Source organism: Esox lucius, chromosome 3, assembly GCF_011004845.1.
Source record: "Esox lucius isolate fEsoLuc1 chromosome 3, fEsoLuc1.pri, whole genome shotgun sequence".
Lineage (NCBI taxonomy): Eukaryota > Metazoa > Chordata > Actinopteri > Esociformes > Esocidae > Esox > Esox lucius.
The window spans coordinates 12,113,755-12,131,548 of NC_047571.1; the positions used below are offsets into that span (position 1 = coordinate 12,113,755).

Below are 17,794 nucleotides of genomic sequence, written 5' to 3' on the forward strand. Positions count from 1 at the left end.
ATTTGGCCTTCTTGGAGACCCTGAATGGAGTCCTGTATGGGGCTCCAGTAGGGGACTCCATAAGACTTCAACGCACACGTGGGCAATGATGGAGACACCCGGAGAGGCGTGATAGGGAGGAACGGCCTCCCTGATCTGAACTAGAGTGGTCGTTTGTTGTTAGAGTTCTGTACTAGTCATGGATTATCTATAATGAACACCATGTTCGAACATAAGGATGCTCATAAGTGTACGTGGTACCAGAGCACCCTAGGCCGAAGGTCGATGATTGATTTTGTGATTGTGTCATCGGATCTGAGACCGCATGTTTTGGACACTTAGGTAAAGAGAGGGGCGGAGCTGTCAACCGATCACCATCTGGTGGTGAGTTGGGTCAGGGAGTGGGGGAAGACTCTGGACAGATTGGGAAAACCCTAACGGGTAGCACGGGTGAACTGGGAACGTCTGGAGGAGGCCCCCGTCCGAAAGATCTTCAACTCACACCTCACGCGGAGCTTTTCTGGCATCCCTGTGGAGGTTGGGGACATTGAACCTGAGTGGTTCATGTTCAAAGCCTCCATTGCCGATGCTGCGGCGGGGAGCTGTGGTCTAAAGGTCTTAGGTGCATCAAGGGGCGGTAACCCTCAAGCACCCTGGTGGACACCGGTGGTCAGGGAAGCCCTCCGACTGAAGAAGGAGGCCTTCTGGGATATGTTATCCCGGAGGACTCCGGAGACAGTTGCAGTGTACCGACAGACCCGAAGGGCTGTGAACTCTGCTGTGATAGAGGCAAAACAGCGACTTTCGGTCGGCACCAAGGTGTTTCCGCCACCTCAGGAGGGAAAAACGGGGAACTATCCAAGCTGTGTACAGTAAGGATGGGACACTGTTGACTTCAACTGAGGAGGTAATTGGGCGATGGAAGGAACACTTTGAGGAACTCCTAAATCCCACTAACACGCCCTCTATAGTGGAGACAGAGCTGGAGGTTGATGGGGAAGCATCGTCAATCTCCATGGCAGAAGTCACAGAGGTAGTCAAACAACTCCACAGTGGCAAAGCTCCGGGGATTGACGAGATCCGTCCAGAAATGTTGAAAGCTTTGGGTGTGGAGGGGATGTCTTGGATGACACGCCTCTTCAACATTGCGTGGGAGTCGGGGAAAGTGCCTAAGGAGTGGTGGACCGGGGTGGTGGATCCCCTGTTCAAAAAGGGGGACCAGAGGGTGTGTGCCAATTACAGGGGTATCACACTTTTCAGCCTCCCTGGGAAAGTCTATTCAAAGGTACTGGAAAGGAGGGTTCGGCAGATAGTCAAACCTCAGATTGAAGAGGAACAATGCGGATTCTGTCCTGGTCGCGGAACAACTGACCAGCTCTTTACTCTTGCAAGGATCCTGGAGGGGGCCTGGGAATATGCCCATCCTGTCTACATGTGTTTTGTGGATCTGGAGAAGGCGTATGACCGGGTCCCCCGGGATATACTGTGGGAGGTGCTGCGGGAGTATGGGGTTAGCAGGTCCTTTCTGAGGGCTATCCAATCCCTGTACGTCTAAAGTGAGAGCTGTGTTCGGGTTCTCGGTAGTAAATCAGACTCGTTCCAGGTGGGGGTTGGCCTCCGCCAGGGCTGCGCTTTGTCACCAACCCTTTTTGTAACTTTTATGGACAGGATATTGAGGCGTAGTCGGGGAGGGGTTGCAGTTCGGTGGGCTGGGGATCTCATCGCTGCTATTTGCGGATGATGTGGTCCTGATGGTATCATCAGTCTGTGACCTTCAGCACTCACTGGACTGGTTCACAGTGGAGTGTGAAGCGGTTGGGATGAAGATTTGCACCTCTAAGTCTGAGGCCATGGTTCTCAGCAGGAAACCGATGGAGTGCCTCCTCCGAGTAGGGAATGAGGCGTTACCCCAAGTAAAAGAGTTCAAGTATCTCGGGGTCTTGCTCCAGAGTGAGGGGACAATGGAGCGGGAGATTGGTTGGAGAATCGGAGCAGCGGGGGTGGTATTGCATTCGCTTTACCGCACTGTTGTGACGAAAAGAGAGCTGAGCCGGAAGGCAAAGCTCTCGATATACCGGTAAATTTTCCTTCCTACCCTCACCTATGGTCATGACCGAAAGAGCAAAATCGCGAGTACAAGCGGCTGAAATGGGCGGGAGGAGACCTCAGGGTAGGCCCAGGAATAGGTGGAGAGATTATATTTCGACACTGGCCTGGGAACGCCTCGGGATCCCCCAGTCAGAGCTGGCAAATGTGTCTCGGGAAAGGGAAGTTTGGGGTCCCCTGCTGGAGCTGCTGCCCCCGCGACCCGATACGGATAAGCGGATGAAGATGAGATGATGATGATATGTATATATTATAGTGACATCCATAATTAACCTAAGTAAAAGCACCCTGAGTAAAAATTGACAAGAAAAGTAGGAAACTGGGAAAAATATGTTAATGTTGTTAATCAGCTTTATCCCAAACTCAAAAAATCACTTAAAGCTTACTTTCGAGTGCATTCTTTGAAACAGTGTCACCAAGAAATGTATGGCCTTTGCTTGTGGACTCTCCTTTTCAGCTCACCCAACAGGTGTTCAATGGGATTTAGGTAAGGAGTCTTTGATGGCCATTGCAAAAGCTTGACCCTATGGTACATTTTTGCACGGATTTGTATGCTTTAGACAGCTGTCCTGGTTTTGGCTGGAAATATCCTAGTACTTGATGAATTCCTTGTTGCTATTCACCCTGACAAGGTTTCCAGTGCCTTTGGAAGTAAAACAGCCCCACAGGTTACTCTGTGGCGCCACTCATAGCTGAGTGGTATATTGCTGTGGGATATTGGCAAAATACCAGAAAACCCCAGCGATGCCTTATTGACTCTTATAAAATGCTTACTAGCACAATTTGACGAGTGAAAGCGATGTGACGTCACACCCGTGATATATGGTCTCATTTATATCTTGTGGTCCACAGCCAGTGCATGAGAATCGAAGATCAGATCAAGCATGCTGGACCAAGTACACGAAAGAGGATATCCCTAATTTTCTCCCACCTTGTCGATGTTTGCTGAATTACAACGTGTTCAAACCAAATCTCCCATCCGCACTGCAAGTTTTACATGCATTATTGGTTGAACAACTTCCAGAAACTATTTTATTTTTGGACAACAATCATCTACAAACTTGTTAGATGACACAATGATTCCCTACACTATTCAGTGCTTGTTTTCTCACTTAAACAGAAATGCGAACGGTGCAGATGAACATGTGTTTTAGTGATGCTGATGGACGAGTGGGAGTGCGCCACATGACAACAGCACACTGCGCACCTTCTGTTGACCAATAGAAATTCTGCCTTTTAGGATGCACCCAAGATCATTTCCATTGAAAAATCTGTTGTTAAAATACTATCTCTCTACTGTTACTGCAGATATATTATGGAATGTTCTCATATTTAACATGACAAATTAGATAAAATTAACAGTCACTTCCAGTCAATGGCATCCACAACAAAAACTAGCAAAAAAGCAGAATAAAATTAACTGGCAATATATTCAGGAAAAAGTAAATAGTATAGTTAATACTATGATACAAATGCTTATTATGTTAAACAAATATAACCCCCCCCCCCCAAAAAAAAGATTAGTGTTATGATTGGCACCCCAAATTCCATAAGTTCAAACAAAATAAATGTACCTCAGTCTTAAGGATCTGTATTCTGGCCTTCCATTGCTTCTTGTTTCATTGGGGTAAAAAGAGGTAACATGCATGTAAAATACATTAGCCATCTATACCATTGGAGAAAGGCAAAGAACTCGGAAACTAAGAGATAAATAGTTATTGGCCTTCCTAAATCAGGGTAAGGGTACCAAAACATCTAAAAACCAAACCCACCACAATTAGGGCAATAATTAAGGAGATAAAGCCTGCTGGGTAGAGGAAGTACAGGAAGTGCATTTTGCCCCCACGCGAAGAGGAAGATAATTTGGCAATGGCCATCTCTGTCTTCCCATTGAATATGTATGCTTTATATCGAAGAGAGTGCTCCATAAGGATCTCCAGGATCTGAAATGGAAACATCCTGACATTCATAACTTATAGCTTGATCTGAAAACAGCAGTTTGTGGAAGGCACAGTTTAAAGATGAACAAGTAGACAAGTTAACTACTTTAAAGTGGGCCTCATTTCCGGGAGGTGTAGCAAGCGCTTGGACAAAATAAGTTGTAATAAGCGCTTTTCCACAGTGTAACCCACTTTTGTCCAGTGTATTTTCAAAATGAAAATGGTAGGCTTAAGGTTACGTAAATGAAACTGGTTCCGCAATGTTGAAAATCCTATTAAATGGTATGGTGTACAAAAGCATATTTAACATTTCAATCTCTTTCAGATTAAACAGGGATCATTTACGGAAAGTGCAAAATGCATCTATACATTTGTTCACAAATGACAGCAGGAATATTTAAGGATGAATAACATGACAGAAAACTATGGCGCTTGATTGACCTTTCATTTGTTTATTGACTGATTGGATTATTTTTCTTCATAGTTGATAGGACACTGTTAAGAGCATGCCCCTACAGACTGCTTGCAACAAAGTGATGCCTTTAAATATCACTGGATATTTAATCTGTAAACCTGACATCAATGAGCCTTGAAATGTTACACGCACGCATGCAAACACAAACACACACACAGGCTCATACTAAAATCATATTTGAATAATGTGCAGCTGGGTGTTTTACCCAAAATAGATTCATAAGCAACTGTAACACAATCATCAGGACATAACGTTGGGTTCAGTAGAGTGGTGTGCAGTAACGATGATGCAATCACATTTAATGGCCTATTGAGTCAAAATCCCAACATAGCAATACCACTTGATTGAGTCAAAATCCCAACATTCAATATGAGTAATACCACTTGATTGTGGAAAGCAAACAAGCAGATCAGTAGATTTTCATTTCTTCCGAGGAACCTTGTCTCCGAGTGGTACTTCATCAATCATTTTCTGAAATAAGAAGTATAAAAACGGTCAAACCGAGACGCTAAATATTCACAAAACCAGGACAAGCCTAAATTACAAGATCAAAGTGCACCTCCAGTAGCCGAGAATAGTAGGTCACGTCCTCCTCCATCTCCCTCCTGGAGTCATCCACTTGATACCTCCGACAGGCCAGAACCAGCTCGTTGGCATTGAAGAGAGGTGCCGGATCGATGGAATGGCCATTGATGAGGCTCACCAAGTACTCTTTGTAGTGCTTTCTGGAATAGAAACAGGCAGAAACCAGTTAGGCGCTGTGCATGCCCGCGCGTTTCCTCACGGGAGCGGTCTATTCTTAACTAAGGCCTTTGAGTCCTGTGGCGGTGGCAGTGAGAGGTGACATACTCGCAGAGTCCGGCGTGGCCGGGTTGGGTTTGAGCCCCGCAGGCCGAATCGGTCTGCAGCCCTCCCTCATCCTTCTGCTCGATCACTCCGCACAGCCCTTGGGGTGGGGGGGTGGGGGGGGACACATGGGTGTGTTAGAGAACACATTAGTACGTCTTACCATTTCTTCAGATTTACTGAGGGGGAAAAAAATCTCAAGAGCACATAACGTCACCTGCTTGAATCCCCGGAGGGGTGTCGGTGTTGAACGCGACGCCTTTGTTCTGCAACGCACAGACAACTGAACATTTAACCTGTGACACAGATGTCCTGACAGTGAAATGGGCTGTGACGTGGTTGGGGCTAGCGGTGGGGTTAGAGCCGTAGCCGGGGCTAGCGGTGGGGTTAGAGCCGTAGCCGGGGCTAGCGGTGGGGTTAGAGCCGTACCCGGGGCTAGCGGTGGGGTTAGAGCCGTAGCCGGGGCTAGCGGTGGGGTTAGAGCCGTAGCCGGGGCTAGCGGTGGGGTTAGAGCCGTAGCCGGGGCTAGCGGTGGGGTTAGAGCCGTAGCCGGGGCTAGCGGTGGGGTTAGAGCCGTAGCCGGGGCTAGCGGTGGGGTTAGAGCTGTAGCCGGGGCTAGCGGTGGGGTAAGAGCTGTAGCCGGGGCAAGCGGTGGGGTAAGAGCTGTAGCCGGGGCTAGCAGTGGGGTAAGAGCATTAGCCGGGGCTAGCGGTGGGGTAAGAGCATTAGCCGGGGCTAGCGGTGGGGTAAGAGCATTAGCCGGGGCTAACGGTGATTGCGGCGCCGTCTCTGCATCCCCGGGGGGAGTGTGAGTCTTTACCTGCAGCAGGGCTTGCAGCCTGCCAGGCTCCCAGTCCCTCAGGTAGAAGAGACAGTCTCGTGGGTGATGGGCATGCAAGCCTGTCACACTGCACTGGATCACTGCACATGTCTACAGACGAGAGAGAGAGAGAGAGCGAGAGAGAGAGAGAGAGAGAGAGAGAGAGAGAGAGAGAGAGAGAGAGAGAGAGAGAGAGAGAGAGAGAGAGAGAAAGAGAGAGACAGAGACAGAGAAAGAGAGAGAGCGATAGAGACAGAGAGTTTAGAGAGAGACAGGCAGCGGCTGAGTGAGAGGTGGATGGAGAGACTAAGGTTCGCAGTGAAACGACATTGAAATCGACACACACTCAAGTCCTTGGCAGGAACGCGGAATGACACGCTGGGTAACATAAGCACTATCCGGTAACTCCAGAGGGACTTACGGTGTGGAAAGGGTTGTTGCATCCGCTGCAGAACTGATAACGGCACTGGGAACAGCAGAAGTGCATGCAGCCTCCTTTAGACAGGGCATACTGGAACCTGCAGTTTGGACAGGCTGAGGAAATATGTCAGGGAAATGAGTCCCGGGCACCCAGACGGCACACGTAGCCCTGACTATGCACCAAGGGAACATTCTAAACTCATCTTATTAACTCCCACGAATATAGATCACAGAGTACTGTAAGTACTTACAAAATTGACTTAGAAAGGGTGTAGCAGCTGGGTGTAACAGGCTTGGCTCTAAAAACACAAGACCTACACTGACCTTCAAGTATGCACATGAGCCAAAAGGGAAATCACTCTGATGATCATCCTTGTGCCTTTAGGAAGTCTATAAAATTACCATGTGGAAGTACTATGGGATCTTTAGGAGACCCGTTATGTTACATCCTATCAGAAAAAGACAAGGCAATGTCCCCTTTACTGCCATTAGAGTAGTGGGAAGAGTGCCCCCTACTGGCACTCCAAAACCAGTTCAGGCAGCATTTGATCTCCCATCCTGGTAATGACCACTCTTAGCTTCAGAGGCTAATCCTCAGTGGGATGAATGGTGCCATCTCATGTGGGGCAAAATGTCAAAGCACTACTGAATGAGACCAGAAGCTAATCCAAATCGGCCTAAGCAAAACAGAATTTCCACTTGGACCAAGTTGTAATCTATGTTTTCAGGGAGGCAATTTTTTAATTGACAGAAAAGAAAACAGGAACTATTCGTATAGGTATGGTAGATAAATACAAATGAGAATATGGAGGCACCATTTTAGTTAAAGGAGAAACAAAAGAAGCAAACTCAAAGAAAAATGTAAGGGAACTTGAACTTTTGGCATTTGAAACAAAAATTACATATTTTTCTAAATATTAATTAAAGGAATTCTGCAAAAAAGGTTGTTACAGATAATCTAGCAGATGTTCTCCTATCCATTTCCTCGGCACTCACTGAATGATGGTTACTGAAATGACCTTTTCCAAACAATAACACATTAAACAAATGAACAAAAACAACAAAGATATGAAAGGTTTTTGATGCAGTCAGCTGCATGTTTTAAATACTCAAGTAATAAGCAAGAAGGGCTCATTTCACTATTGATTAAATACAACATTTTGTTATTGCTTTAAGACTGAGTACATCTAAAACATTGGAGGTATCTTAGATGACAAGATTGCAAAGCAAAAATATTAGCTAAATACATAGCACACAGAATCCAAAAATGTTTTTAACCAGAAATTGTTAATTTGGATGCAAGTACTTTTTTACATGGATGACAAATAGGAGACAATATACAACAGCTACTAGAAATAATCAAGCAATATCAAATCATTAAGAAGCTAGGGATGATTTTCAATGCATATTTTAAAAAGGCTTTAATATAAGAAAAAGCTGAATTTATATATATATATATATATATATATATATATATATATATATATATATATACAGTGGGGAGAACAAGTATTTTTATACACTGCCGATTTTGCAGGTTTTCCCACTTACAAAGCATGTAGAGGTCTGTAATTTTTATCATAGGTACTCTTCAACTATGAGAGATGGAATCTAAAACAAAAATCCAGAAAATCTCATTGTATGATCTTTAAATAATTAATTAGCATTTTATTGCATGACATAAGTATTTGATCACCTACCAACCAGTAGGAATTCCAGCTCTCACAGACCTGTTAGTTTTTCTTTAAGAAGCCCTCCTGTTCTCCACTCATTACCTGTATTAACTGCACCTGTTTGAACTTGTTACTTGTATAAAAGACACCTGTCTGCAAACTCAATCAAACAGACTCCAACCTCTCCACAATGGCCAAGACCAGACAGCTGTGTAAGGACATCAGGGATAAAATTGTATACCTGCACAAGGCTGGGATGGGCTACAGGACAATAGGCAAGCAGCTTGGTGAGGAGGCAACAACTGTTGGCGCAATTATTAGAAAATGGAAGAAGTTCAAGATGACGGTCAATCTCCCTCGGTCTGGGGCTCCATGCAAGATCTCACCTCGTGGGGCATCAATGATCATGAGGAAGGTGAGGGATCAGCCCAGAACTACACAGCAGGACCTGAGGATGGATGGAGCCATGTATCGTGAGATCTTGGCCAACAACTTCCTTCCCTCAGTAAAAGCATTGAAGATGGGTCGTGGCTGGGTCTTCCAGCATGACAGCGACCCGAAACACACAGCCAGGGCAACTAAGGAGTGGCTCCGTAAGAAGCATCTCAAGGTCCTGGAGTGGCCTAGCCACAGAAAATCTTTGGAGGGAGTGAAAAGTCTGTATTGCCCAGCGACAGCCCCGAAACCTGAAGGATCTGGAGAAGGTCTGTATGGAGGAGTGGGCCAAAATCCCTGCTGCAGTGTGTGCAAACCTGGTCAAGAACTACAGGAAACGTATGATCTCTAATTGCAAACAAAGGTTTCTGTACCAAATATTAAGTTCTGCTTTTCTGATGTATCACATACTTATGTCATGCAATAAAATGCTAATTAATTACCTAAAAATCATACAATGTGATGTTCTGGATTTTTGTTTTAGATTCCGTCACTCACAGTTGAAGAGTACCTATGATAAAAATTACAGACCTCTACATGCTTTGTAAGTGGGAAACACTGCTGATTTTGCAGGTTATCAAATACTTGTTCTCCCCACTGTAAATACCTGGTCAGTCAATAAATGCTTATTGTGGTAGGTTTTTTATTCTGTGGGTACTAATCCCAGATTTAAAATAGCTAATAATCAAAATGTTACAGAAACTTTAACTGTCAAGTGGAGTGAAAGAAATGTCTGCTGTCACCATATGAGTTATGGCTATTGACATGCTAGCTCCTTCATCAGATCAATTAAGATTGCGAATCAAAGGCTTCGAATAAAGGTTTTGATGTATGCTCATGACACATTAATATTAAACCTACAAGGTACGTCACTGAAAAGTCTCATTTAAGATCATTGGTGGTCTCTCTGGACTAAAACACAATACTAAGAAGTTTCCAAAATAATTTACTGATTCTTTAAAAGACCCCATTATATACCCTGTAGCTTAGCTATAAAGTGGTCTGACATTGAAGTAGACTTACTTGGTAATCATATCACTAAAGATGTAAATAAACTTTCAACAATGAATTTCAGGAGACAGAGAAACTACACAATATGGAAAGATCCTTTTTTTTGGCAATAACGTGGCCCAGAGTGGTCCTCAGTCTGTGCCTTTGCCTCCAGGACACATACTAGTGCAGCATGGGATTGAATTCAGCCTCTGACTAATAAAGCATAACATGTACATAAACACAGTAAATAAATCCGTCCCATTTCGGTTTATTTACTCATCTATCTTTCCCACATTCAATCAAGGCAGGATGGAGCGACCCAACATGTCGAGCACAGTCGTCAGTATTATTATTATTATGTTTTCAACAGCGGCCAATGTTTAGTGGTGAGAGGTGATGTGACGGACGTCGCGGCTTCCAACCGCTCAGTTGAGCTGGGTCAGCTCAGGCAGAAGGCCTACACAGTCCTCACTATGTCAATGAAATGTACTGGAAGATGAACTGAGAAGATGATCCGGGACTAACTGGATCTCTGTCAAGCTCCAACGCCTGGTGAAGCGTCAGGCTGTTCTCGCCTTAACGAGCCTGTCCTGGTTGAACGCTACAGCAGCTCCCGACGGGGAGGTGTTTGAAAAGGTGCGTGTGACTCACTGATGCCGTTGTCTCGGAGGTATCCGGCCAGGCCTTGCCTCTGGTACTCGGGGTCATTCTCCCTCTTCCAGGACTGGTACTGTTCACAGGAGAGGCCGGTGTGCTGAGACTCCCACTAGAGGCAGGAACGGAGGAACGACACACTGACAAAAACGCTCCGCTCTCCCCATCTCTATGCAGTTCATGTCTGTCACTTACCGGCTTCTTGCATTGTGCGCAGAAGCTGTTCCGGCACTGGAAACAGGTCACCTTCAGCTGGTCCCCGTCATAGATGAAACCATAGGAGCACTACGGGTTGGAGGAGCGACAGGACATGTTTTTCTGATGCGTTTCGAGACTTCTCATCCAGTGTGGATAATCAAATGAGAACGCTAAACAAACAACTGAACATCCTTCCCTTTACATACAAGCATGTGCATACAAAATGATATGTCATTTGAACTCACATGACTGCACCAGAGAAACTTGGGGTCCTTGATAAGGGCTTGTTCAGTTAGTTTCTTATGAAACAGATCATACACCTCTGGCTCCAGACACTCCCGCAGCTGTGAATTCACACAGACACACGGGAATATTAATGCAGGGGGGTTACCATCACACACAATATTGAACAGACCCAGAAAACCCCTGATCTCATGAGACTAAACCGACAGCGACATCCCGAAAGGAAGAAAAACCTGGGAAATCCTAAGTTGCACTCGTCTCCTTCTGTTTGTCATCTGTTCAAAGAGCCCGTCTGAGCGAGATGCTGTGTGATGCTGTGTGATGCTGTGTGATGCTGTGTGATGCTGTGTGATGCTGTGCTCCCTGGCGTGTACTACCTGGATGTCCAGGGTGGAGAAATAGCTGTTCAGGTGTTCGGGGTCATTGATGTCTGGCTCCCAGCAGACGGGACACACCATGTCCCTGATGTGCTTGTCCCTCACGGCGATGGTGAAGTGCTGCTGGAAACAACCACAGCACACCGAGCACTGACAGGAGGTCAGAGACTGCATCTGAAGCCGGGCGGGAGGAGGGGAGGGAGATGGGATACGTGGGGTTAGATGATACTGCAAAAAAACATCATTTAAAGCAAGAGAAATACCAGAGAAGGCCAAACCATTGTGCTTTCAGCGGTCAGGGTAATGAATGAGTACGCATGTATTTTCGTTTCCTATAATGGCAATATCATTGATAGAAATCTTGGGGGGGTGGGTACATGGCTATCTGCATTGATCCACTGATCTCAAAAACCACCTCTCCAGTGACGCCTACGACGGAAACTGTCAATCCCAGAGCCTAACACCAGGTCCAACTCTAGGTTTAACCCTTGACCAAACGCCTAAGCCAGACATTTTTCCTGGTGGGGAAAATTTTTCAGATCCAGATCCACACGCACACACCTTGCTGTGGGGGAACTCAGACAGGCAGATGGGACACTCTTTGGCCAGCACCCGGCGGATGAAGTCCCGGTCATGTGACTCGCGCACGGCCTGCACCACGTCCTCCAGGGAGTAGGGGGCGCTGCGCTCCTGCAGCAGGGACAGGGCCAGCTCACAGCGGCCCCAGCTGGGCAGGTCATACACTGCCAGCAGCCTGCGGCACACACGCTGACCCCAGGGGAAAGAGGGAGGGGCAAAAGGAAAAACCATTTCACCAATAGCACAGAGGCATGACGAACAGCAGACCCACCCTCAGCTGAAAGAAATCCCCCTTTCAACCGGAAAACGTTGCTGAACATGAGACGGGAGACAAAGTGTCTGGTAAATAAACGCGTCCCCCGCGGCGGCAGTCGAGTGCAGACTACTGCCAACGCGGCTCCAGTTGAATCCAGACGCAGGTCAGAGAGCCCCCGGGCGTCCCACCTGTTTGTCGGGGTGGTTGACGTCGATGGGCGGCTCCGGCTCGTCGCTCCACATGCGCTGGTGGAAGGGCTCCAGCAGGGGGCGTTGTAGCAGAGACAGAGCCCCTCGCAGCTCTCCGCCACTCTGCCTCAGGACGTCCTGACACCGCGCCTCGTCGGCAAAGCCAAGGGAGCACAGCTCCTTCACCTGCCAGAGACGACCACGTGAGACGTCAGAGGTTACTCCCCTAAATAGGTGGCAAATATCCCATATAAGATTAGTCCTGGACCGAGCCTAATCTGGGAAACGGGTTCAGCTGTCACCAGAGGGATACAGGTGCCGGTGTTATAAGCAGTAAACCAGTTCGGAGTAGCCTCTCACCTTGGCGTGTCTGTCTCTGACAGCCTGCCTAGCAGCTCGCTCAGTGTCTCCCCCTGCTGACAGCCAGGCCATCTTGGCCTCTGCCCTGGACAGGGTCACTCCCCCCGCGGCCCGCTCGTCCCCTGCACCTGGGTCCTCTGCGGAGCCGGCGCCGTTGGTAAGTCCGTTCTGGTTCTGTCCGGTCTTCAGGTCTGTTGCTCTGAACGACGCAGCCATGGCACAGATCTGGTCCAGCAGGTGAGGTAGCTCAGATTTCAGCCAATCACAGGGGAGGATGTTGTTGTCCCCGGAGACACGCATGCCTGTGTACACCTCTTCTGGACTTACTCCTTTCTTCTCCCCATCCTGAGGAAGAGATCAGAGACAGAGGCAAGGAGGAAAATGTGTTATTTACATATTTCCTAAGCCTCAGCTGCTGTAAACTCAAGACATGTATGAATAACTGAGAGCAGGCTATGTAATTTATTTTCACACATTGACTTCTCAAATCTGTTGTCTTTTTCTTTCTTTTTTTACACTAACTTGTCCAGCAATGGCACAAAATGCGTCTCTGAATCAAAGCCTTAAAGTCACTAACAGCTTGTAATCTAACAAGTACTGGGGTAATGTGATTACACACCATATTACAGATAAAACAGAGTGCCTTCATTCACCCTAATAAGCTGGATTAGCTTGAGCCCTTCCTCCCTCATCAGCTTCTGTCTTCTCAAATCAGGGTCCTCCGTGGGCGGGTCTTTGGGTTTGAAGGACAGCACAGGGACCCTTTTGACCTGGGACGGAGGGTGGAGTTTGTGGGGCATTTTGGCGGGCTCCGGGCGTGGGAGGTCGCACATCTCACACGTCGACATTGGAGTGTAGTTGACGTAGGTGCAGAACTGACACACCCACTGTGACCAGAAAGTACAGTCAGAACCACGGCCTCCCCAACCAATGTCACTGAAACTCCATTTGAACAACAAACAGTACCTGGCTGTCTGGGTCTCCTGGCATACCCAGCACCGGAGCAGCCGGCCTCTTGGGGGCTGGGGGGGGGCGAGTGGGGGTTGCGGGAGGCTTGGTGGCCAGGCGGGGCCGCTCACACACCTGGCACAGGACACTGTTGCCGGCATTTACCACCGTGCAGCTTTTACACCGCCACTCTGATGACGTAAGGAGAGAGGAGGCACTCATCACAGAGCGTAGGGAAAACAATGACTACCCACAGGTTTTACACAGCACCCAAGCCCCCCCCCCCCCCAAGCTAGTCAACAACATACAGGTGTGGCAGTGCAGATAAGGCCTGGTTCTGAAACGCAAACACGGTTGGTCGTGTGTGTGTGTGTGTGTGTGTGTGTGTGTGTGTGTGAACTCACCAGTGACGGCGAACGGCTGTGGGGACTCGTCCTTAGCAGAGCCAGAGGAGGCCAGGCGCGGCCTCTCACACGTCTCACACAGAACATCCTGGAGGGAGTTGACCCGTGTGCAGTGGGTACAATGCCATGATGAGACGTTGCTGCTGGGAGAGGAAGTGATTCTAGTGCCCACCGAGTGTACAGAGACAGCAGCCTTTTTCAGCAAAGACCGCCAGCTTTGGAAACATCCCTTTTGCACTTTCTATTGAGTCTCATTGGTCACTTACCTGTTTTTTTTCATTATTTAGTCTCAATTTTCACATCTTAACATGTTTTTCTATTCAATTAGTGTCACTGGTCACGTCTTACCTGTGCTTCTTTCGTATTCTAGAGGACGTGATGACAGTCCTGTGGTGATTAGCCCGTTCTGGGTAGGAGTGGTACAGTCTGTCACATTCCGTGCACAGCCACTGGACACAAGAGTTGCAGTGGGCAGCCACAGGGAAAATACCACAGATAGTGCAGTTGTCTGCAGTGTGGAACAGAAACAAGATAAGAGGAATTTCACAGTTGGGCCACATGACATACACACACTAAACAGCACACTAACAGACAGACAACCTGTGTGCCTGGTGGAGATGGAGGTGGAGGTGGAGGCGTTGGTGGTCCGTACTGGAATAAAGGCACTGGCAGCTTTAGGAGACTGAGACAAGGAGGCCAGAGACATGTACAAGGGTTGGCTCTCTCTCAGGCTGGAGGGGAAAGCTTGCGCGTCAGACATGGGTCCCAGATCATCCTGGAATCAAACAGGAGAATTCCTCTGCAGTGGACAGTACCAGACACAAACCCGCACAGACATGAAACCTGCCTGAGTTAAATACAGGCTACCGGGCTGAACCAACCATCAGGCAGAGAGGTAGTGGACAGCTTATGACAGCCATGAAAAACCGCAGAAAGTACCTTATCCTTCAGCGAGGGGACGATTGCTTCAAAGAACTCTGGGTGTGGATGAGCCTCCTGTCGAAACACCAACAGCACAGACTCAGTACGTACACCCACCTCACAGGCGTCTGACGTAAATCAGAAAGGGGACACTGGGCCAGCGCCATTGGTCCGGACCTTGACGAGCATGTCCAGTTCCACGCGCAGGCTCATGATCTCCAACGTGACCGCCGCAACCTTCTCGGCGTCAGGCTCCACAACCTCATCGGGGAAACTCAGGCCGTCCGGCTGCTGATTGGAGTAACCATAGAGACAGAGCACCGCCCTTCCTCCCTGCGGTAGAACCGGGGTCAGGGAAAGGAGAGAGGGTTTCACGCAAAGCCGTCGACGTAACAGCTGGTAGCACGAACGCCGATGAAGGCAGCCGACTATTCAACACTATGAGCTAGGCCGACGTCGAGGCAATACCAGCAGGCTGAATGTCACCCCCCAGGGCCTAATGCACTTGCACCTGAAGACCTCCTCACCTGGATGGCGTCTACCGTTGCTCTGAAGACAGGGTTGTTGTGTTTGACAGTGCGCCAGTACTTAGGCCTACTAGGACTGGTCAGGTTACAGCCATACTTTTCCAGGATGTTCAGTGCTGTGGACAGTCTCTGCAGGGAACCTATGGTCTGGCAAGAGACAAGCAAGACACAACGGGCGGTGCCAATTCGGCGTCAACCTCTGAACTCCTTTCCGTTCTCCCGTGGAGGTCCTAACGTTTTGCTCCCTATTAAACCATACTTTTTTTAATGCTCGGTTACAAAATGTCACATGACATTTACATTTACTTCAGAGGAGGGAGGTTTTGCCCTGCGGGACATATGAATGTTTCAATATACTGCTCTGGAAAAAATTAAGAGACCACTGCAAAATTATCTCTGGTTTTACTATTCATAGATATTTGTTTGAGTAAAATTAACAGTTTTTTTTTACTCTATAAAATACTGACAACATTACTCTCAAATAAAAAGACAGTCATTTAGAGTATTTATTTGTAGAAATGAATATTTTGTGGAATAAACCTGATTTTTTATCATAGCTTTCGCGCGTCTTGGCATGCTCTCCACCAGTCTGTTACATTGCTGTTGGGTGAATTTATGCCACTCCTGGCACAAAAATTAAAGTAGCTCGGCTTTGTTTGATGGCTTGTGACCATCCATCTTCCTCTTGATCAAATTCCAGAGGTTTTCAATGGGATTCAGGTCTGGAGATTGGGCTGGCCATGACAGGGTCTTGATCTGGTGGTCCTCCATCCACACATTGATTGACCTGGCTTTTTTCCTAGCTTTGCACGATTTCAGCCCTGCCCCTAGGAGCCTGTTTCAAACCATCCTCGCCCTGCACTTCACCCCAGCTGCTGTTTGCCATTCTTTTTGTAGGTCACTTGATGTCATCCTACGGTTGTTGAGTGACATTCAAATTAGTTGACGGTCATCTCAGTCAGTGGACAGTCGTTTTCACCCTCTGCCAATCTGCAACTTTGTTGTCCCCAATGTCTGTTGCTTGACCTTGTTCTTATGAACCGCATTTTTGAAATTTTCAGGATGGGAGCAACCTGACGTTCACTGTATCCCTCTGCCAGTAAAGCCATAATTGAACCCTTCTTTTCCTCACTCAAAGCTTTTCTTTTCTACTCTTTTGTCATGCTGAATAGTTATTTTTTCATTCAAATTAGCTTTGAGGTACTACTTGCACTGTTTTAAAATGGAATGGCTACCATACATGTATGATTTAAGAAAAATTAGGAGTGGTCTCTTAATTTTTTCCAGAGCTGTATCTTGAAAGATTTGGCTTTAAAAGGTAATGTACTCTTATTGTCTCCACCCACCACAACTAGAAAAGGAGTGGCCATGCACCAGAGCTCAGCTCCCCTCTAGGTTTCTTCCAAGGTTCCTGACTTTCTATGGAGTTATTAATCAATATTAAGTCAACATCTTTTTGTGTCTGAACCTCATTATCTGCATAAGCACAGTGTAAAAATGCTGATGTAAAAGGGCTTGATTAAATACCTGTAATGGATTGAGTTACTATTACAGAACGTAATGGAACAAAAACATGAGCACAATTAATAGAAACAGAGGGAAAGTATATTCCAATTGAGACATAGCCTGAGTGAGGGTAATATTGCAATATTGACATTGATATTTTGTGTGCTTGATACACTAAACGTACTTCTTTTCTGTTGTTACCAACGCTGTTTTCAGTGATCATCGTCTCAGCTGCAATGTAGCGGTATTTAGCAGATGGTGGTAGGGGTATGTTGGCCATGGCTGATATTCCTGCCCGGACCTCCAGCACTGAGCCAGTGGAATACAGACAGGCTTCTACATGGCATCGTATCTCTTCTAGCTGATCTGAAAGTGTGCTGGCCATCCTGGAGAAGCGACATATCATCATCAATCTCCATCATAATTATAATCATCACCATCATCATCAATGATTTACTGAATCTGCAGGACAGTTACAACACAATGAGCAGCCAATTAGATTTTGAAGTCACAATTCTAACAGTGTTAAAGCCAACTGCATTTACGTAGCAACACTAAAATTAGTATAAATATAGTAGCTTACCCAGTGTATTCGTTCAGCAGTCTGCCCTGTCAGACATTCACAATGAGATGTCAATTCATTCAAAAGCCGGAGCTTTCACAACACCATGTCACCCAATTATGTCAACGCAGGCCAGTTAGTTAAAACACAATATTACTTCTGTTACATGCATAAAATCTTATTCTAAAACAAGCAGTAACGGGATCGAAAAGTAGCTGCATTACTAGCTGTGAATGTAAACAACTGCGAGAAAAATGCCGTATTCAGCTTCGTGCAGTAAAACTACACCCCGTGCGTCGCCATTGTGTGTCAAAATCTCATTCTGATTCGGAGATCTTGAGAGCCAAAATGGTTCGGGACTGAGGAAACGTCGTAAAGCCACTG

At 46.9% G+C, this 17,794-nt stretch overlaps 1 protein-coding gene across 2 annotated transcripts; it reads right to left on the reverse strand.

Annotated features, from left to right (window-relative positions):
• Positions 1-4,461: 4,461 nt before the first annotated feature.
• Positions 4,462-17,761, reverse strand: LOC105022719 (E3 ubiquitin-protein ligase RNF31). 2 transcript variants are annotated; one of them, XM_013139696.3, is made up of 24 exons: positions 17,635-17,761; positions 17,432-17,457; positions 17,033-17,234; positions 15,343-15,489; positions 14,993-15,148; positions 14,834-14,890; positions 14,495-14,669; positions 14,243-14,402; positions 13,895-14,037; positions 13,509-13,681; positions 13,196-13,429; positions 12,543-12,887; positions 12,183-12,368; positions 11,721-11,927; positions 11,160-11,333; positions 10,785-10,883; positions 10,537-10,626; positions 10,339-10,453; positions 6,588-6,700; positions 6,167-6,277; positions 5,564-5,612; positions 5,350-5,446; positions 5,060-5,225; positions 4,462-4,971 (listed from the first exon to the last, which is right to left on the reverse strand). In XM_013139696.3, exons 3-24 carry the CDS (start codon positions 17,231-17,233, stop codon positions 4,921-4,923), a joined length of 3,249 nt encoding a protein of 1,082 aa, XP_012995150.1. In that variant the 5' UTR covers position 17,234; positions 17,432-17,457; positions 17,635-17,761; the 3' UTR covers positions 4,462-4,920. The 2 variants fall into 2 exon arrangements, with proteins under 2 accessions (XP_012995150.1, XP_012995154.1); XM_013139700.3 differs by having other exon boundaries at positions 13,895-14,034; positions 17,432-17,761.
• Between the last annotated feature and the right edge of the window lie 33 nt (positions 17,762-17,794).